The sequence below is a fragment of the Schistocerca nitens genome, chromosome 3 (assembly GCF_023898315.1).
Source record: "Schistocerca nitens isolate TAMUIC-IGC-003100 chromosome 3, iqSchNite1.1, whole genome shotgun sequence".
NCBI lineage: Eukaryota > Metazoa > Arthropoda > Insecta > Orthoptera > Acrididae > Schistocerca > Schistocerca nitens.
Window position 1 is genome coordinate 691,062,122 of NC_064616.1, and position 21,417 is coordinate 691,083,538.

Here is a 21,417-nt window from a genome sequence, read left to right on the forward strand (position 1 = left end):
AACGTGATGGTATGCATTTCTCCTCCTTACACGAGGCATCACAACAACATTTCACCAGGCAACGCTGGTCAACTGCTGTTTGTGTATGAGAAATCGGTTGGAAACTTTCCTCATGTCAGCACGTTGTAGGCGTCGCCACCGGCGCCAACCTTGTCCGAATGCTCTGAAAAGCTAACCATTTGCATATCACAGCATCTTCTTCCTGTCGGTTAAATTTCGCGTCTGTAGCGCGTCGTCTTCGTGGTGTAGCAATTTTAATGGCCAGTAGTGTAATAAGCGTACCTGGTGTAGAGAAACAATTGAAGGGTTTGAAAGCAAATAAATCACCAGATCCAGATGGAATCCCAATTAGATTTTACAAAGAGTACTCTATGGCATTGGCCCCTTATCCAGCTTTCATTTATCATGAATCTCTCACCCAGCACAAAGTCCCAAGCAACTGAAAAGAAGCGCAGGTGACTCCAGCATATAAGCAAGGTAAAAGAATGGACACACAAAATTATAGACCAATATCCCTAACCTCTGTTTGCTGCAGAATCCTTGAACATATTCTCAGCTTGAATATAATGAACATTCTTGAGACTGAGAAGCTTATGTGTACGAATCAGCATTTTTTATATAAACAGCATCACTCATGCTAAACTCAGCTTACCCTTTTCTCACATAATAAATATACTGAGAACTATGGATAGAGGCCAGCAGGCAGATTCCGTACTTCTAGGCTTCCGCAAAGCATTTGACATGGTGTCCCATTGCAGGCTGTTAATGAAGGTACGAGAATATGGAATATGTTCACAGATATACGAGTGGCTCGAAGGCTTCTTAAATAGTGAAACCCAGTATGTTGTCCTAGAGGATGAGTGTTCATCATAGACAAGGGTATCGTCAGAAGTGGCCCAGGGAAGTGAGATAGGATTGTTGTTATTATCTATATATGTAAATGATATGGCTGACGATGTGAGCAGCAGTTGTGGTTGTTTGCTGATGAGCTGTGGTGTATGGTAAGGTGTCGAAGTTGAGTGACTGTAGGAAGATACAAGATGACGTAGGCAAAATTTCCAGTATTGTGATGAATGGCAGCTAGCCCTAAATGTGGAAAATGTAAGTTAATGTAAATGAGTAGGAAGATGAAACCCGTAATGTTTGGATACAGTATTACAAGTGTCCTGCCTGACACAGTCAAGTTTTTTAAATATCTGTGCATTATGTATCAAAGTGATATGTGCTGGAACGTGCATGTGAGAACTGTGGTAGGGAAGGCGAATGGTCGACTTTGGTCTATCGGGAGAATTTTAGGAAAGAGTGGTTCACCTGTAAAGGGGACTGCATAAAGCGCACTGGTGTGACCTATTCTTCAGTACTACTTGAGTGTTTGGGATCTAAATCAGGTCGGATTGAAGAAAGACATCAAAGCAATTCAGAGGTGAGCTGCCAGATTTGTTACCGATAGGTTCAAACAACAAGTAAGTGTTACGGAGATGCTTTGGGAACTCAGATGAGAATCCCTGTAGGGAAGGTGACGTCCTTTTTGAGAAACACTATTGAGAAAATTTAGAGAACCGGCATTTGAAGGTGACTGCCGAATGATTCTGCTGCCGCCAATGTACATTGCGCATAAGGACCATGAAGGTAAGCTATGAGAAATTAGGGCTCATATGGAGTCATATAGACAGTTGTTTTCCCCTTGCTCTATTTGCGAGGGGAACATGAAAGGAAATGACAAGTAGTGGAACAGGGTACACTCCACCATGCACTGTAAGGTGGCTTGCGCAGTATCTATGTAGATGTATGTGTAGGAATATTTTTGACATACCAAATTACAAATCTAAAAGTTCATTAATATTCTAATAATTTGTTTTATGTTGCAAATTATTTTACATTTTACATTCAGTTTTTTCTTTTTTTCCCCTTTTTTTTGTATTTATTTTACTGTCTCATATACCTACATTTTGTAAATAAAAAATAATAAGTAATTCATTATTATGATACAAAATCATTACAACAATGGTAGTCTGTAAAGATATGCCTAAACTGCAGTATTCTTTTTACACCATGCAAGTAAAATGAACAAAATTTCTTCACATAATACACTCGACGGACAACACAGTGTAAAACAAAATTTAGCAGGATGTCAAATTGTGGCAGGTGATCATCTAAATATCCTTATATGTATCAGGCATATTTCAGTACATTGGAAAAACATGACAAAGAGAATTGATTATGTACTAATCATGGCAGCTGGATTATGTTGTTTCTTAAGTGGAAATATCATAATCATTCTGCAGAACTAGATCTGAATATCTCCCCACATTCTTCAAACGAAAGCCATATACGTCTAATGTCTGTACATGTTCTGTCGAGCCTTTTGTCATCACTAGATGAACAAGTTCATTGGCCTCAGGTATGATGGTCAAAATGTTGTGATTGTTGCTTAAAAAAGAATACTGACAACACCCCTTTTCATAGTTTCAAAAGAAACTAATGGAAAGTTTGGACTGAGAATTCGAGAATCTCTATGAAGCACCAAATGTTTTGTGACAGCATCAAAATCTGATAAATTACTGTCAGATCACATTAAAGGACATTTGACAGAAGTTGTTGTTCCCAGTGCAGAGAAAAACCGGTTAAATTCTTTGGGTGATCAGTCTAAACCATTTTGAGTGTAGTACCTGAGGGCAAAGAAAATGTTCATTTGATGATTCCAAAAAGCTTGACAGGATAGGTACAGCCTTTGGACATATATGGCATTTGATGTTGGAAGAACTATGTGAGAAGATTTTCAGATCTAGTTCTGCTGAATGATTATGTCAAATCTCCCCTTAAGAAGCGATATATCAGTCTGAATAATCAACCAGTTCTCTTCGACAAGGTTTTTCAGTGTACTGACATATGCCTATACAAATCAGGATATTTAGAAAATCACCAGCCACAGTTTGCAAATTGTGCTGAATTTTGTTTTTATATTGTGCTGTCCATCGCGTGTGTTATTGTGAAGAAATTTTGATCATTTTATGTTCATGGTGTAAAAAAAAAATTATTTCAAGCATTTCTTTAAGATTATCATCATTGTAATTATATTGTATCATAATAATGAGTTACTTATTATTTTCAATTGAAACAATATACATATGTGAAATGGTAAACTAAAAAAAATGTAAAACATAAAATAACAATTAAACACAAAAAAAGTAAAATAGATTATTAGAATAATAATGAACTTTGAGATATTTTATTAGGTATGTAGAAAATACTCAGATGGCACATTATGTTCAGCTTATTTTTCCAAAAATGGTGCTTCGGGAATGAGCCTTCCTACACATGGATGTATGTGGTGTGAAAGCTTCTTTAATTTATGTTGTGACAGAAGTTTTTATTTTTCAAAATTAATTAAGTGGTGATGTATTTTGCAAAATTTCAAATTATTGCGAAAGTTGGTCACACAATTTTTATGAAAATTAACTACCTTTAAACTTCTATATGAAACAAATGGTTTTGAAGATATTACCTCTAAACCTAATATTCCAAATTACCTTTCTGAGTGTGTTTTACCCCGTAAAAGTGAAATTGAGCTAAAACAAAAAAATACATATTGCACTATTTTGACCCCTCTACTTACCTGCCATGTTTCATCAAGATCTTTTACTTACACCTGGGAATGTTTCCATGTGAGTTAAAACTATCAACACCATCTATTGCTTCTTTGGTGTACTATGCCATAGTGATTAAAAATCAAAACTACTAACCTGAGTGGATGACTTTTAGTTAAAAATTTAAATTATGATAGCTTTTTTCTGTGTTCAGATTTTGATGACATAAAGTGTATGTATCTCACCAAGCTAAGTTCAAGTTACTTACAAAACCCTCACCTCTAGTAGTTTTGGAGATTAGCATGTTCAGATGGACAGACATGACTGTTTTACAGTTTTATTATTAGTGTAGGTAACCACCTCGTATACAATTGCTGCTTCTGTTCTTTCCAAGGCCAGTTTTTGTCTCATTATTACTTAACTGAGCTCTCCTTTAAAAGCATCTGTACTGAATATAATGTGCTGCCAAAATTTTGTAACCTTGTTCAGCATTGAATCTGTCTGATTTTACTAGTGTGACTCTGTGTTGATTAACTATGTTGTTTTCTTAATTCTAGCATGGTCAAACTGCACTGATGCTGGCAACATCTCATGGTAACCTGGAAATGGTGGAAATGCTTACAGAAGCAGGTGCTGATATGAATATCCAGGATGCTGATGGTAGCACTGCTCTGATGTGTGCTGCAGACCATGGCTACACTGACATTGTCAAACACATAATATCTCAACCAGACTGTGATGTCACTATTGTTGATTCTGTAAGTACCAGCATCATAAGTAATCTTCAGTTCATCTTTTTCATATGCATGAGATAAATCTACTTGCATACATTGATTGCTTTTCCAAAAAATAATGTAATTTGATTCTAATTGGAAAGATCACCATGACATTTGATACAAGATAGAAACAACACAGAGTAGTCAATAATTACTGCTGTATATACCTCTCCTCTGAGACATCATTTATAAGTATAGTTCTTTTACTTGCTGATACCAACTGGTAGGCTACTGAACTGAGAATGGGTGTAGCTACACAGATGTTTGAAAATATATTACAGAAAGTATCACATTAAGATGCAGGAAATTTTTGTCTAAAAAGATGTACATTGCACTCAGCTATCCTTTACTCATTTTTAGGCTTTTTGGGGATGGTAGAATAGATTCTAAGGTTTTTTTACAAATGTTTCATATCTGAGTGTGTTTGAACAATTCAGTGTCCTAAAGGAAACCATTGTAAGAGACAATGTAAATGTACTTATCCAGAAGCTTCAGACTCAAATGAAAATATGTAATGCAAATGTGACTATCTGTCACTTGCCAGTACTAGAGAAAATCCATTCATTCATCATGTGTGAAATTATCATTGCAAGACAAACATTACATGATGCTTTCTACTACAACGGAAATTACTTTAGGTCACTTCTCAAGTCTTTCTCAGTGTTAAGTGGCAATGTGTTGGAAATGAAATGGAACTTAGTTCAGTGACATGGTTAATCTTTAATCATGATAGTATTTTGTTATAATATTCTCCATAGCATGAGATATCAAAGAAAATTATTAGTGAGAGTTATTAAGAAAAGCATACCTGTCCTCAGGTTTGAATGCCAAAATGCTTCCCTATATATAAGTAAGTCCAAGTGCAAATAAAGGTTGACAGACTGCAGGAAACAGAATTTCTGGGGTGTGGCATTACTGCTGGAGTAGGAGCACAATTATGTGATACTGATGCCTGTTTGGAAGCAGCAACTGAAGAAATTGGTGGCTGCAAATATACAACTGTGGACCATGAAATGTGATTAACTGAAGAATGATATATTTTTTAGCACACATGCACTGATGGACTGTCCAACATTTTCCCTAGTGTAAATATAACACTGTGGCATGTGATACAGGTATAACAGCCTGTTTTCATGATTTGATAGCATTTGCTATGTGGGTGCTGCAGACAAATATTTCCCTTTTGAGGATTTGTTCGAACTTACATTACCAATATTTTGGATTTTAATAGATGCTTGAACCACATAGTCACACAAGGCTTTATGTTTTAAACAGTATTGTTGTCAAAATCACATTTCCAGGTCTCTGCCTCAATCATATATTCAAAGGGATAAATGTAATCACTTGTCAGCAAGCCAGTAATGGCCTGTGCTGAGTTGTGGTGGCACATAAAGGCCTGTCAGGTAGTAGTGCAGATCTTTCTGATAGCTCTTATTGTAGGTGAAGATGTGTTCACTAAATGAATGTTTCATTCTGCTATATGTTCCAGAAATGTAACATTGTCTAATAATACCATTAATTTTATGAATGGATATTTTACGAATGGGGTTATACCGATAGCCCAAACACAGAGACTTCTTTTTAGAATTTTATGAAATGGTCTATTGCCACAAATCATGCAGGTAATGAAAGACATTAGAAACACTAGAGCAACCGTATTTACAAATATTTAGTTGTCAGGGGTGTAAGAATAATCCTAAACATAAACTCCTAAAGTTACTGTAGGAAAGGTGGTTATATCTGGAAATATGAATAAGGGAATGGCAATAAACTGCTAACACACATGTCAAGTGTTAGGCTGAGTGCATTGAGGATTGAAAAAGTTCATAAGAGGTCTTGAGTGGGAGTACCGTATTTACTCGAATCTAAGCCGCACCTGAAAAATGAGACTCGAAATAAAGGGAAAAAAAAATTTCCCGAATCTAAGCTGCACGTGAAATTTGAGACTCGAAATTCAAGGGGAGAGAAAAGTTTTAGGCCGCACCTCCAAATCAAAACAAAGTTGGTCCATTGTAATATGAGACACGATTTAGGTCGAATGAATGACGATACAGCTACAGTAGTTTGGTTCGAGTCGTAAGCTTAGCAGTTAAGCTTTACCAGGTAGCCATTGCTATGCGTCAGGCACTCCGTCCATATTTATACGGGTACCCTTCCTTTTTCACGTGCTTCGTCTGGTTTGAATTGATTGCTTATTTTGCTTTGATCTGATAGGTGCCATTTTCTTTGTTGTAGGTGTTTATGTCACGCTAAGCTGAAAATGCATTACTGTACTGTGTCACGCATTGTTTGTCGCATTCTGATAGTGAGTGTTTACGGCCTGTCGCCGCTCGCAGCATGGCTTTCTTTTGTGTGTGCTACTGCCGCCTTTTTTAAAAAAAAAAAAAAAAGAGAGAGAGAGAGAGAGAAAAAAATCGGCTCATTAGCGAAACAATGGCAAGGAACTGCTATTTGTTGTTACTTACACTGCTGCTTTCTTTGATAATGATCAACAAGAACCAAATAATAGACTGCGTATGATAGAACATGTTCGGAACGAGAGTTAGGTGAAAATTTTTCTCCATTTCAAAATCTTTGCGGCCACTTCTTTAGTACATCAAATTCTGCACAGAAATTAGAGTCATCTTAGATTTAAAAATCTAGTCAGTTGCCGTGCTTCATTTCTGACTGTATCACTATTAGGCATAAGAATAATACGAATATAAACATGACACGATACGTATATTCTTCCGCGTTTGCTGTTGTCTCACTCTAGTTTCGTAGTTTATTAGGCAGACAGGATTTAAACGAGATAGCAGCAAACACGAAAGAATACATGGCAAAATGGTTATATTCATACTATTCTGATGGTGAAAAGAATAATGCATGTGATTCACATTTCATCAGGTTCCTATTAGCAACCATCTCTTCTCACAGGTAGGAAAAAATTCAGAATGTAGAGTTGACCATATTGACAAACATCTCAAGCAGTCTTGCCAGTCGGATTTTCGTAGTACATTGAAATTCTGCTACATTCGAAGATGAGCAATACGGAATTTGTATTTACTTCGTTGGATAATGTATGAAAATGCAGTGGTCGAAACTCGGGACGGAGAAGAAAAGCTCGTCTTCCACTTTTTTTTTTACTGACGCAGAGGTTTTGGTGCCAGTATTTATCTTTGTGCCTACAAAGCATGTCTGTGTAGCGCTACATGTATTCGACGGCAGAAATTAGTTGTGGCGGCACCTATCGACATTTTTCAGAACTTCCGCTTGCTTTGTACTCGATTCTAAGCCGCAGGCAGTTTTTTGGATTAAAAAAACCGGAAAAAAAGTGCGGCTTAGATTCGAGTAAACACGGTACATATATGGCATAAAAATGTGTAGTACGTGGGAGTATGTACATGGCACAAAATGTGTAACTTGAAGAATTAGCAAACATAACATAGGTAACAATCAGATTATCCTGCAAAATTAGACATGTGTTATGAAAAAATGTGAACGAACTTGTTACTTTGTAAGTTAGTCTATTCATCCCATACAGGTACTCTTGATGGCTTGTTGCTTGACCTATCAGGTTAGTTGTGGTTTGTTTTTCTTAAAAGCATTATACATATGTGCTTGCTGAATAGGGTTTAGTCCATAGTGCAACAGAAAAAGCAAGGAAACTCTTTATTGTTGAATAGTGCTTTTTATGCACACACATACATACCAGTTGTGAAGATCAGTAAATAAGTAAACATTCTTCAAATAGTAAGCATACAGAGATGCACAAACCACTTCTATTTACCTATGTGAAATAGACCCAGACCAAAAGTAAATGAATATTTTCAAATAACATTTTCCCATTGTCTAATGTTCAATTATCCTTCTAGCAATAAAATGTATTCCATGAAACAGACAACATGCAGAGAGTGTGTGTCGTGAGCGGGTGCGTGTGCGGGTGTGGGTGCGCGGGCGCGCGCGCATGGCCCCTGGAGGCAAGCGTGTGTGTACATACATGTATGTTAACACACTTGTAACACCCTTATTTTTTGAATCACTCTCCACTTCCAAATCTTTGTATGATGATATGTCTGGGCTATAAGCTAAATGATTTAGAACAATCTGCTGATTGATTTGGGTCAGGAGAAAGGGGGGGGGGGGCAGAAATTTAGCATTTGTATGGAAAAGTAACACGGGATTGCTTTGGATGCTGTACTGCTTAATAATATACATTGATGATCCAAAACGTTATGACCACTGTCCATCGCATGATTGAATGCCACCTGGTGGCATTGTGGGCAAGCGACGCAATAAAAAAAAGTGTATAAGGGGAGCAGAGATGAATAGGGAATCATTCTAGTGATGATCGGGCTGCAAATTGGGAAGTCTACTGGCATAGCAACTCTGAATAAAAAAGCCGGATTGTACTGGCATGGCCCCTGGAGACAAGCATCTTGGAAACAGCAAAGCTGTTTGTTTGCATGCTCTTGCCATGAACATCTATGGAATGTGGTTGGGGGACAGTGAAAACATGAGTAGGTGACAAGGTGTTGGGTGTCCATACCTCACAACCGCTCTGTAAATCATGCTAGGCTATGATCTGTGACAGGTCTGATGACAGATTGACTCTCTGGTGCAGGCACAAGTGTTTCAAAGCATGATGTTCAGCACTTTGTTGAATGTGGGGCTCCACAGCAGGTGACCTCTGTGTGCTCCAGTGTTGACTTAATGACATCATCAATTAAGATTGCAATGGGCATGGGATCATAAGAGACTACTTGTGGATGACTGGAAACATGTTGTAGGGGTTGATGGAACTCCATCTCTCAAACTAACATCTGGCACATGTACAGCAGAATGCATTCACATTTGCCTGCTTGCATTCAACATGCTGGTGGTTATACCGGTTATTAATGTACACATTTCACATTTGCAATGGCTTATCTTGCACTTACATTTACCTGTAAATTTTAAATGAGTGAGTTGTAAAACTTGCATTTCCTCAGAAGACCACACTAAAATAACAAGGGGTCAATAAGAAACTTGGACAGTATTCCTGGAGATGGCCATGTGTTCAGCACATTCACCCTGTATAGTGAGTGGGTTCACTTTCCAGATTGTTGGAGTAAACAGGACTGAACTTCAGCTGAAATAATAACTTCATTTGTGGTTAAGTGAATTTTGATTCATTACATTATTAAGAGGTGCACCTCTCTAGATCTACATTTACATAGATACTCCGCAAGTCACTGAATGGTGCGTGGTTGGTGGAGGGCACCCTGTACCACTACTTGTCTTTTCCCCTCCTGTTCCACTCTGCCTCCGTATGGGCCCTAATTTCTTGTAGCTTATCTTCATAGTCCTTACATGCCATGCACGTTGGTGGCAGTAGAATCGTTCGGCAATCACCTTCCAGTGCCAGTTCTCAAAATTTTCTCAATAGTGTTTCTCGAAAAGGATGTCGCCTTCCCTCCAGGAATTCCCATTTGAGTTCCCGAAGCATTTCCGTAACACTTACATGTTGTTCAAATCTACCGGTAACAAATCTAGGTGCTCATCTCTGAATTGCTTCAATGTATATGGATTCCAAACACTCCAGTAGTACTCAAGGATAGGTCACACCAGCATCCTACATGCAGTCTCCTTTACAGGTGAATGACTGTTTCCTAAAATTCTCCCAATAGATTGTAACAAATACTTAACAGTGGAGGGCAGTAATTCAAAGGGGTTTAGTTCCATATCACATACAGGGAGGATGGTGGTACAATGATGTGCTTCACTGGATTATTATTTATTCCTCCCTGTCTGTATCAGGCAAGGTTTTATAAATCACTTGAGGTAGTTCCTGCAAAGTTCCTTCAGCAAAGAACCAAGATAGTTCTCTCTCCTATCCCTCCTCCCTCTTGCCCACATTCCCATTTCTTTATCCTGCTGAGAAATTGTTCTTCCCCCCCTCCCCTCCTCTCTCTCTCTCTCTCTCTCTCTCTCTCTCTCTCTCTCTCTCTCTCTCTTTCAACACTCACCAGCAACTTGAAATTGGATGATTTCCAAGTATTTATGTATGCTAGATGTTGTCTTCAATGCTCATGAAAAGCATGGATTTCATATTTTGAGTGTAAGCAAATTATTTGTTTGTGAATTGGATCCTTATTTAGTCCTAAGTTTTGCTGTCCTTTTTCATATTGTAATACATTTGCATTAATATTTTGATTTCATTTTTCATAGGATGGAAATAGCGCACTGAATATTGCAATGGAAGCTGGAAATAGGCACATTGGTTTGCTTCTATACGCTCACGAACATTTCTCACGTAGTGGTTCTCCTCATGGATCTCTCCGACTGAAGCGTTCCAGAAGCTCAACTCCAACTTCAAGAGGCACAGTCACTCCATCATCACCACTAATGACACGTGATGGTTTAGACAAATCAAGTTCGTAATGAACATATGTATTTCAGAATATAAAGAAGATGAAAACTAAGCCTCAAATACAAATATAGATTTTAAAGATCTCGACTTCTTGGAAAGTATTGGAATTTGAGGTAGAGCCAACACTTGCTTAAAGTAAATAGTGAATCTCCATTTTATAAAGTCATACTTCATTCTTTTAGAGTTAGATATATAGAGGAAATTATTGGAACAATAATCTTGGCCCTAATGATAGATGTTGTGGGGTGGAAGAAGAGGGCTGGAGTGGAAACAAAAGAAATAATTCTCCAATCCATGTGCCCTGCATCTACTTTAATCTTCGGTTCACTTATGACCAAGTTTTTTCCTTTTAAATTTAGGATGATAATTCCATAAATGTTTGATACTGTGACTTGACTACTCTGGTTTTAGTGTGTGTGTGTGTGTGTGTGTGTGTGTGTGTGTGTGTGTGTGTGTTGGCCCTACCTTCACTTTTGATTCTTCCTAATGAGGTCAGCATCTTTATAAAATTTTTGGTCATATTTGTATTAAAAGAGTGTATTTTTTATATGTTGCTGTCATTTTTCAGCAATGCTATGGACATTTTATAAGTTTGTTCAATAATTAAGAGCAGTTATTTTAATTTTAAACTAATTAAAAATATTCTGTTCCAAAACTAATTTTATGAGCTTATTCTCATAAGTGACAATAGCAGTGGCAGCTGATATATTTTGACTGATCTATTCATTTTGTTGTGGAATTATTCCATTTAGTGAGTTGATCACTAAATTAGACACCCTGATAACTATCACCAGAACTTGCTGTTCGGTACTGAGTATGGGGTGTCCGACTCTTAGACAATTTTTTCTTAAATTGTGCACATATACCATTGCAACAATTTAATGTGAATACTTCACAAGTTTTTGAAGGTATACTTGTTGCAGGAATTGCAAATGTCTTTCATTTTTTAAAATTTTGTTGGGTCTGTCATGCAAATGAGATAAGAGAATTCAGCAAAGTAGTTAGTTACATATGGAAATGAGGAATTTTATTTGGTAGATGTCCCCATTAGATTCATTAGGATTTAATTGGTGTCTGTATGAACTTATTAGAGTTTTGGGCATTGCCAGTGACTATCAGGACTTTGTGTGTTAGTGGAATAAAATGTGATTCCTATGACCAGATGTGCATTTAAAACTTATAACATAAGGGTGCTCTCTCAATTTGAAAGTTTCTCTGTGTCGTATGTATCACTGTGATTAGTCAAAACTACTTTCTGGCTGACAGTTTTTGCCCATTATCAGCAGAAGAATAATCAAAACACAGTTACTTTTTTCTGGTTTACCTTGCAGTTATGTTAACTGCGCACTTAGTTCTTTCCCTCCGCATTTTTATTCAGTGATTATGTAAGTCAAAATGGTAGTTCAAAGACCACTCTGGAGAAGTCCTCAAAGTAATCTTCCAGTGTGTCCAAAACACACACTGTGAAGTTTTAGTAGATGAAACAGGTAACAACCTGAACAGAATCAAGTAGCAGGAAAACATCTTAAATATGGCCAGACAAGAGTGTTTGCAATTTCTTGGAACTGCTGGGCAGTTGATTTTGGCATTCCCTGAGTCCACATTTCAACTGCCACATTGTATGATTTCCTTTATTTTCTGTCTTGCTGATTGTAATTTTACTTTTGTGCTTCCTGCTTATGAAGCAAGTAAATGCTGCTGTTATTATTATTGTTGTTGTTGTTATATTAATTTTAATCTTGTTCCAGTACATCTGGATTTCTATATCTTTGTCTAAACTTTCTCTTGTCATTTTCATGCCAGTATTCTGTAACAGATATATTTTTACAGTGTAAGGCTCTGATTTGTGAGAATATTAGAGGAAGTATAAAATATTTTCAGATTCAGAACTTCATAGAAAAAATATTGGCAGTGGTCTAAGTAATTATTTTTTACCTACCTTACTTTATACACAGTTTAACAAATTTTAAAATATGTTGGTAATGCTCTAAAGGATGAGATATATTAATAGTATTGATGATAAACTGTAATGGCTGTATGTTACTACAGTATTGGTGTTTTAGCAATCCCAAGAATCTTCATTAACAATATATTAGCCATGTATGTCCATCCATAGTTGTAACTGACAAAAGTAACTTTCATGTTGAATATTTCTAAATAAATTTCAGTGCTACTTAAATATTTATTGAAGAAATATGTGTCTGAAATACAGTATTTTTGAATGTATCATAGAAATTCAGTGTAGTAACTGATGTCTGACTACTATAAATAAATATTTTCGTAAAGAAATAAAAATAAGTGCTAATTTTTTAAAATTATCTAAGATTTCAGTTGCTAGTGTGATAAAAAAATTGCTGCTGAAAGAGTGAAGTTCTTATGGTCACACTGACAATAATATTTCAGTTTATCTGAAATGGTAAGTGTGTTCTAAAGTATTACACATAAAGTAGTGTTTTGTTTAAAGGGATTGCTATTATTTTGCTAACCATTATAATATATTGCTGGTCATATACATCCAGTTACATGTCTGCCTAAAGAATAGCTTCTTAAAATTTATTTTGTTATTGAATTGTAACTTTTTAGACTCGTAGACTTAATTGGCTGAAAGAGAGGACTGAAATCCAGCACTCATGTTTTAACGAGATGGAGCGCAGGAATGAGAATTTTTCCGTGTACACAGAATCTCATTGTGGACTAAATCTGCCTAGAATGGTTGTGCATGGTAGAATTGTGAGCCATATTTAGAATGATACAAACTAAAAATGTGGGTTATATGCTACTTTCTTAAATTACAAGGAAAGTGACTACCTATGAATGTAAATAAAAATAAACATTATTACTGCAAATAGACTCTTCTATTGAAATAACACACCACACTCTTCAAACAGTGGAAAATCCTGGCTGGAATAATGAGAATGTTATGAAAGGATAGATTGCTACCCATCACATAGAGGAGATGTTGAGTTGCAGACAGGCACAATAAAAAGATTGCTAAACATGTGAACTTTTGGCCAGAAGGTCTTCTAAAGTAGGCAAAACACACACACACACACACACACACACACACACACACACACACACACACACACACACGTCAGCACAACTCGCACACGACCTGTGTCTCCCGCCACTGAGCTTGATGAAACTTAGACCATATCTAGAGCGAACTGTTGCAATGTAGTACAGAAGGTAAATAAAAGATACACTCAATGAGATGAACAGAAATGACACTTTTATCCAAAGACAATAATTACGTTATATTTGCTGCATTCATGATAGTCCACTGGACATTAAGAAAGGTGAGGCACGCTTCGTAATAGGGTGTGTGATCACCACAGGCAGCAATGTATGCAGCGTAGCATGCTCTCATGCTGGCCACAAAGTTGATAAGGAGTTCATGTGGTAGATCATTCCATTCCTCCACCTGTACAGTTGACAACTGTTGGATGGTCATTGGTGTATGTGGACATGCTGCAATACTTCTCCCCAACACCTCCCAATCATGCTCAATGGGATTTAAGTGGGGGGAATGGACAGGCCAACCTATTCACCAAATAACCTCTCATTCCAAGAGCTTCTTCACTTGTGCTGCTCAATGCGGCATTCATTGTCATCCATAAGAAGGAAGTCAGGGCCAAATGCAGACCTGAAACGATGCACACAATAACATTAACTGGTGAGCATATCATGTTCAATGATTTGGAGAGCATTATGCACGAGTAGCATTATGCCTCCCCACACCTTAACACCTGGACAATGTAACCAATCATGGTCAACAATTCTATTCATACCCTCCTCGTATGGTGAGAGGTGGGAATTTGTAATGCACCCAGCAATATTGTGAAGCATGTCATCAAAGTACCTTGCAGTGCTACATTTGAGAACCAACAAAAGTTCATGTCATTCCACAATAAAGATTTTTCCACGGTTCCCTTAAGTCTCTCAAAAAGAGGCATGGATGGTTCCTTTTATAAAGGCAAAGACAATTTTTCCCTATCTTCAATTTGAACTAGTGCTCCATCTCTAGTGACCTAGTTGATGATGGTACATTTTCCTATCTTCTTCCTTCATATATCTGAAGCCACAGGATTGCAGGAGATAAGAATCAACATGTCTGAATATGGTGAGATTTTGCAAAGGTTTTGCAGATCCATTCAAAACAGGGACATGCTGACATAGGTTTCACATTGTTGCACAACAGTGCTCAGTCACTTACTGCTAAATCAGCACATCAACTTTTTCAGTAATTCAAATGAGTGACTGGTTCACCCTTCTTACAGTGTGCATTTGACACAGTGATTTCTTCTGTTTTCTGGAGATGAAGTTGTTCAGCAGTGAATCTAAGTCTTCTGACTGTCAGTCATTAAAGCCATCTGCATACTTATGAACTTATGTAAATACAGTGTGTGCTCCAAACTATTGCAAACAATTCTTGTAACTGATGTTCTCCAAGGAGTAGCTCTTTAGTTCATGTACTTTAAAATAAAACTGTTCTACATTGTTTACCTGGGCTGTGTTTCCATGCTGTGTTTCCATTGCACCTCAGCCAGCTCTGGATATATGAGGGTAAGTCAATTATTATCCGCAATGTAGCTATATTTTTGTTTATTTTGGTAGTGCTGTCATTTTACGATGATGACACATGCTTTGTTTATTTGTTGTTATATCTTTACAATTTTCAAGCTGCTAGGTTAATTTCGTTATCACTGCCGTGCTGTTAATCATGGCTGTTCCACTGTCTATTTGCACCGAAGAAGATCAACATTCGGTGATCCATTCTTTTTGTGGTCGGAAGGCATATCAGGGGCCGAAATTCATCGAAGACTTTCGGTACAGTACGGGAACAGTGTTTTGCCACCACAGAGTGTCTATGAATGGATTGAAAAATCCGAAATGTTCGCACAAGTGTTATGCACGATGAAGGAGCCAGACGACCATTTACCACCACAAATGAAGAAACCATTGAGCGTCTACGTGAAATGTTTCTCTTGGATAGACGATTAACTATTGATGAAGTGGCACATCGTCTGCAAATTAGTTACGGTTCTGCCTACGGATTCATCCACAACAGACTTGGGTTTCATAAAGTTTGCGCAAGATGTGTCCAAAAACAACTCACTCAGTTGCATAAACAAACATGCCTGGACATATGCAAAATCATTTGGATAGCTATGTTAACAAAGGGGATAACTTCTTAGACAGGATCATTACTGGTGACGAAATGTGGATCCATCATTACAAGCTGGAGAGCAAACGGCAGAGTATGGAATGGAAATATCCAAAATCACCATGAAAGAAAAAGTTCTAGACCCAACCATCCGCAGGAAAACTGATGCCTATGGTTTTTTGGGATGCACAAAGTCCAGTACAGGAAGTTTGTGGGGAAAGGGGCACAACAATAAACAGTGTACATTACAGTGAGATGCTTACTGTCAGGCTAAAGCCTGCAGTTTGAAGCAAATACCGAGGATTGCTGTCAAAAGGTGTTGTGTTGTTGAACGAGAATGCCTATCCGCATACTGCTGCCCACACTGCTGAAATGCTGCAGAAACTTAAAATTGAAGTACTGGATCAAACTCCATATAGTCCCGATCTTGCCCTTTATGAGTATCACTTGTTTGGTCGACTCAGACAGGCATTAAAGGGCCGCCGATTTGCCTCGGACGAAGCAGTGAAAGAAGCGGTGCATTCCTGGCTCACAGCTCAACCGAGAACCTTCTTTTATGAGCTTGTACAACGATGGACCAAGTGCGGTGAAACGCAAGGAGACTGTCAAAAAATTATGTTACTGTAAGTTTCCTATTTGATTACAATAAAATTGTATAACTGCTTTGCGGATAATAATTAACTTACCTCGTAACACTGTTTTTTGTGGTGTAAATATTGGTGATTACATATTACAGGCATTCTCACTGTTGTGGAGGTATTTTGGCAGAAACAAAGGTAATTGTGGTAACAATCCAAATCTGTCACAATTAAATTATTACTCTGTGACAAGGCACCAGAGATAACAGATCCCTTAGATTGTAATACTCGGAAAATATCCCTCGACAGCCTCGAAAATTCTGTAGTTCAGCTTCATTGAGTTTAAACACTTTTTTTTTTAACGCAATCATGCATATTTTAATTTCTAGCACTAATAGAATCTGGAAAAATGGCCTTAATATTATCCTTCTGTTCACCAGAAACTAGAAGTTCCAGAATTGGAAAATAGTATGTACCCTTAGCATTGCAATAACTTGATCCTAGAAACTCAGAATGTGACTAGGAAAAAGTGGCCTGAAATGAGAGGCAACAAAATGACATCTTTTTAAAAATATTACTGATGCCTTTTTTGCATGAATCATTGTTGTGGACTCACATTCGGGAGGACGACAGTTCAATTCCGCATCCGGCCATCCCGATTTAGGTTTTCCGTGATTTCCCTAAATTGCTCCAGGCAAATGCCGGGATGGTTCCTTTCAAAGGGCACGGCCGACTTCCTTCCCCGTCCTTCCCTAATCCGATGAGACCGATGACCTCTCTGTCTGGTCTCCTTCCCCAAACAAACCAACCATTGTTGTGGCTATAATTTGCCCACCATCCATTTATCTCTGCCTGATTCCTTTTGGTGAAGTGAAAAATGTACAAGCATTTTCAAAGACAACAAGACCAGTTATCCTGTTGAGAAATATTTATAACTGTGTAGTGTTATTTCTATAAAAGATGGGACATACACTGATTAGACAAAACATTATCACCACAGCCAATGGCCTGGTGGCACTGCGAGCACGTGACGTAGTAATGTAAGTATCTAAGCATAGCAAATGCGGATGGGGGACCACCCTAATGAAGATATGGGGAAATCCTTTGAGATATTTGACTCTGACAAATGGCAGATTATTATTACGCAGAGCCTGTGAATGAGTATCTCAAAAATGGCGAAGCTGGTCGAATGTTAACATTCTACTGCTGTGAGCATCTATGAAAGGAGGTAGGAGAACAGTGGAACTACCACTAGGTGCTAAATGGTTGGACGTCCACTACCCTTAGGATAGTTGGTGATCTGCAGCATCTCTGCTGAAAGAGCACAGTGCTGGTGCATGCACAAGTGTTTCGCAGCATACAGTTGTTTCACATTATTATTGCAGCAGGCCACCCCTATGTGTTCACATGTTGACCCAATGACATCCTCAATTATGATTGCAGTGGGAATAGGACCATCAGTATTCGACTGTTGATCAATGGAAACATGTCTGCTCTTCAGGTGAATCAGATTTTTGGTATATTAGGTCAATAGTCATCTCCACAAACACTGTCATCAAGGTGAATGGTGGCTCAAAACATGCAGTGCGCCACAGACGCAGGCTGGTGGGACCAGTATCGTGCTGAGAGACATTCTGCTGCACTTGCATGGGACCTGTGGCAGTAGTCGAAGACACGCTGACAGCTGCGAAGCACCTGCATCTCTTCATGCTTGATGTCTTCCCTGATGATGATGGCATCTTTGAGTAGTATAACTGCCCATGTCTCAGAGCCAGAACCATGCTACAGTGGTCTGAGGAGAATTATAGTGAACTCACGTTGATGTCTCAGTGACCAAATTCACCTGATGCAAATCCTATGGAGTCTATCTTGGTCGCTATCAGGTGCCATCACTGCATATGCAAATAAACTGCCTGTTATTTACTCGAATTACATGATCTGTGCATAGACGTCTAATGCGACACACCTCCACAAACCTACCAACAAACTTTCAGATCCCTGATACTCAGAGTTAGTGATGTATTTCATTCTAAAGATGGGCAAACAAGCTATTAAGTAGGCCTTCATAAAGTTTTGGCTCATCAGTGTATTTCTAAGGTAAGTTTTTCCATGTGCAACTATATTTTGATTATTTTGTGTGCTAGTTTTCAAGGCTATGGTCAAAGATTATGTCAGTGATTCAGAGGGCAAGATGGCACAGGTCTGTCGTTTTTCCCTGGTTCACCGCATGCCTTATTGGGTACTGAAATTGTGTGTTTCTGCTTATAAAAAGGTATTTACAAATAAAAGGAGTAGGTACAAACATTATTATACTTTCCAAATTTTTTTATTGTAATGGAGAATAAATGATAGGGAAAGACTGATAGGTTACAGAAACCAGAAGTGTTTGGCAGCCAGAACAAAATGTCTGCAGGCAACATGCAGGTGTTAAATAAGTGAGGGTCTTAAAATTTTACTCTTTGCTAGCAGAAATAATTGAGAAACATAATATTAACCCAACAGAAATGTGTAATGTCAGTGAACCAGCACTTGGAACAGATCAGTAACCCAACAAAAATATTTGCTGCAAAAGGGAAAAAATGAGTTGTAACCAGAAGTGCTAAGCATGGTGTCTGTCTGTCTATGGTAGTGTTTGCCACTTCCAGTGAACAGTACATCCCACCTGCATCTACATTTCTTTAAAAGAAGCCGATCGAAAACTCTACATAAAGTTCCACTGGGCATCTGCATCTATGCAGTGAAACAGTTAACATGGCAGGAGAATTATTTGTACAATGGCTGCTGCACTTCATTTCCATGTCCATAGTGAAGTCATCAACAGAAAAAAAGCCCTGCTAATACTGGATGGTCAAAGTAACCACAAAAGTGTACCTGTCTCTGAACGGGCTGAAGAAATTGGGATTGTTGGGCCTTCCACCACATTGTACTCACTGGACTTGACATTTTTTGGACTGATTGACAAATACAACAAGAAGGAAATAAGGATGTATCTCAAGAACAACCCAGGAAGAATAGCTTCAATTTACCAACATGAAAACTTGTCCAGGAGGTCTATGTGCCAGCACCAACTCCAGAAAATGCACAGTCTGGCTTCTGAACTTCTGGAGTATTTATTGCTCATTATTACATGGTAAGTATGCATAAACAATTATCATGTGACTTTTTCACTAAACTGGCCCATGGAGAGTCAATCCTAAAGTTGTAGGCACATACCAAAAGAATTCATATAATTCATGGTCACTCAAGTTAGTTAGCATCTATGTAACTGCAGTCCAGATATGTCAGAGTGAGATTAAAAAACAGGCTGGGCACAAATGAAGTCTCAGCATGACATGAAGTGAGTTCATGCTGGCAATGGGCTGATTTTTATTTCCTGCATGATGTTAGAGGCCAGCCCCATGTGACTGCTTGTGGGCTCCTCTTATCGGCCTCGGCTGAAGTCTTTGGCGGCATATATGGCAAACTACTGACATCACTGTCCGATAGGACACATATAGAATTCCTCCTTCCTTCATTGGCCTGCAGGATCACAAGGGACCTTGTCAGTAGTGAGATTGCCGTACCAGTAGGGGAGAGATGTGGGTGGGAAGGCCAGTTGTTAGGGGTTTGACGTTGGCTAGTGTCTGTGGTCGCTCTGTGCCTATCGTGATGCCGGAGCTGGCCGATGGAGGTGTTCTGGTCTGAGCCCGTTTGGAAGTCGTTGGTGCTGGAAGTGGGAACAGGCCCCACTCCAAGGGGGACCAGCTTTGACATCCCTGGACCTCTGTTAGCATGTCTCTGCTTGGTGGCTGAAGTGATAGCAAGCTGATTCTAGGGCTGGTGGTGGTTAGCTTGCGATGGAAGCCACTAGGTGTGGGCTCAGCTGGTTTGCATACCTTACAGGCACGGTGTTATTGGCTTCAACAGTGAATATCTGTTGCCTGGTAGCCTCCTGGAACTAAAGTTTGACCACATACCTTGGTGCCCAGAGAGATGCATGGTATGGCGAGGGTGTTTTGTAGGGTGGTTATGTCTTGCTGAGGCGGTGGTGGCTGGATGACTGCCTGGCAATCAGTATCAGTACTGCCTGTCCTATGGGGCAAGGTCCCCTACTGAGACTTCACTATGGATATGAAAAAGAACCCCTAACCAAAAGGCTTGGATTGTTATCAACTAAAATTCCAAGATAATTATCAATAAAATGACATTCAAATATCGAAAAAATGTGAAATGGTAGCCGACATATGGAAAATGAGTTATAAAGTGAGCGAGAGCAGAGATTTTCAAACTGTCCGTCGCAGCTCACGGCGGCGTTGCGGCCTCACGGTAGTAACATCGCGATCGTTTCATAAAAATAATAATTTGATTTATGTTCTTTCTGAGTATAAGAACAACGTGTGCTCTAGTTGTGATATCTAGCAGAAACGCGAGTGCTGTCACCATGGCAGCGTTTTAGATGGCAGTTGCACCGTGCTATACGACTAAATTGCTTTTATCCAGAAACAATCAGTCTGAAGGTTAGTTTTGTCGAATGCTGATAGTTTTTAATTGTTTGTCTTTTATGATTTCTGTTTCTCTGTCAGAATGGACAAATTTTTAAATGTAAGGACACACCGTGATATTCCAAATGTATCGAGCAGTTCTGAAGACATGAATAGTCGAAAATGCAGGAAGTATGAACGACCGCTACTCGAATTCCGGTTTTACGTGTACTATTGCTGAAAATGGTGAACGACTACAGTGTAATTGTGTGAAAGTTCTAATTATTGAAAATATACTTTCTAATAAAATGGAAAGACATTTTTGGTCATAGTACTTTGACAAACAAACTATGAGAATACTTTTCGCACAAGCTAAAAGAAACAACAGAACAAAAGCTGAAACCTTCACGAAACAAGCAACGATCCTTACAAAGGCTCTTCTTCCTTCTTACAAAGTT

The 21,417-nt window shown here is 38.4% G+C and overlaps 1 protein-coding gene across 1 annotated transcript in view; it reads left to right on the forward strand.

Annotated features, from left to right (window-relative positions):
* LOC126248649 (KN motif and ankyrin repeat domain-containing protein 3) overlaps positions 1-11,413 on the forward strand; it is a 395,607-nt gene extending 384,194 nt beyond the window's left edge. Inside the window, exons 13-14 of the mRNA XM_049949838.1 lie at positions 4,145-4,345; positions 10,553-11,413. Of these exons, the coding sequence (XP_049805795.1) occupies positions 4,145-4,345; positions 10,553-10,765 (414 nt within the window). The 3' untranslated portion in view covers positions 10,766-11,413. The remainder of the gene's footprint in view (positions 1-4,144; positions 4,346-10,552) is intronic.
* The last annotated feature ends 10,004 nt before the right edge of the window (positions 11,414-21,417 follow it).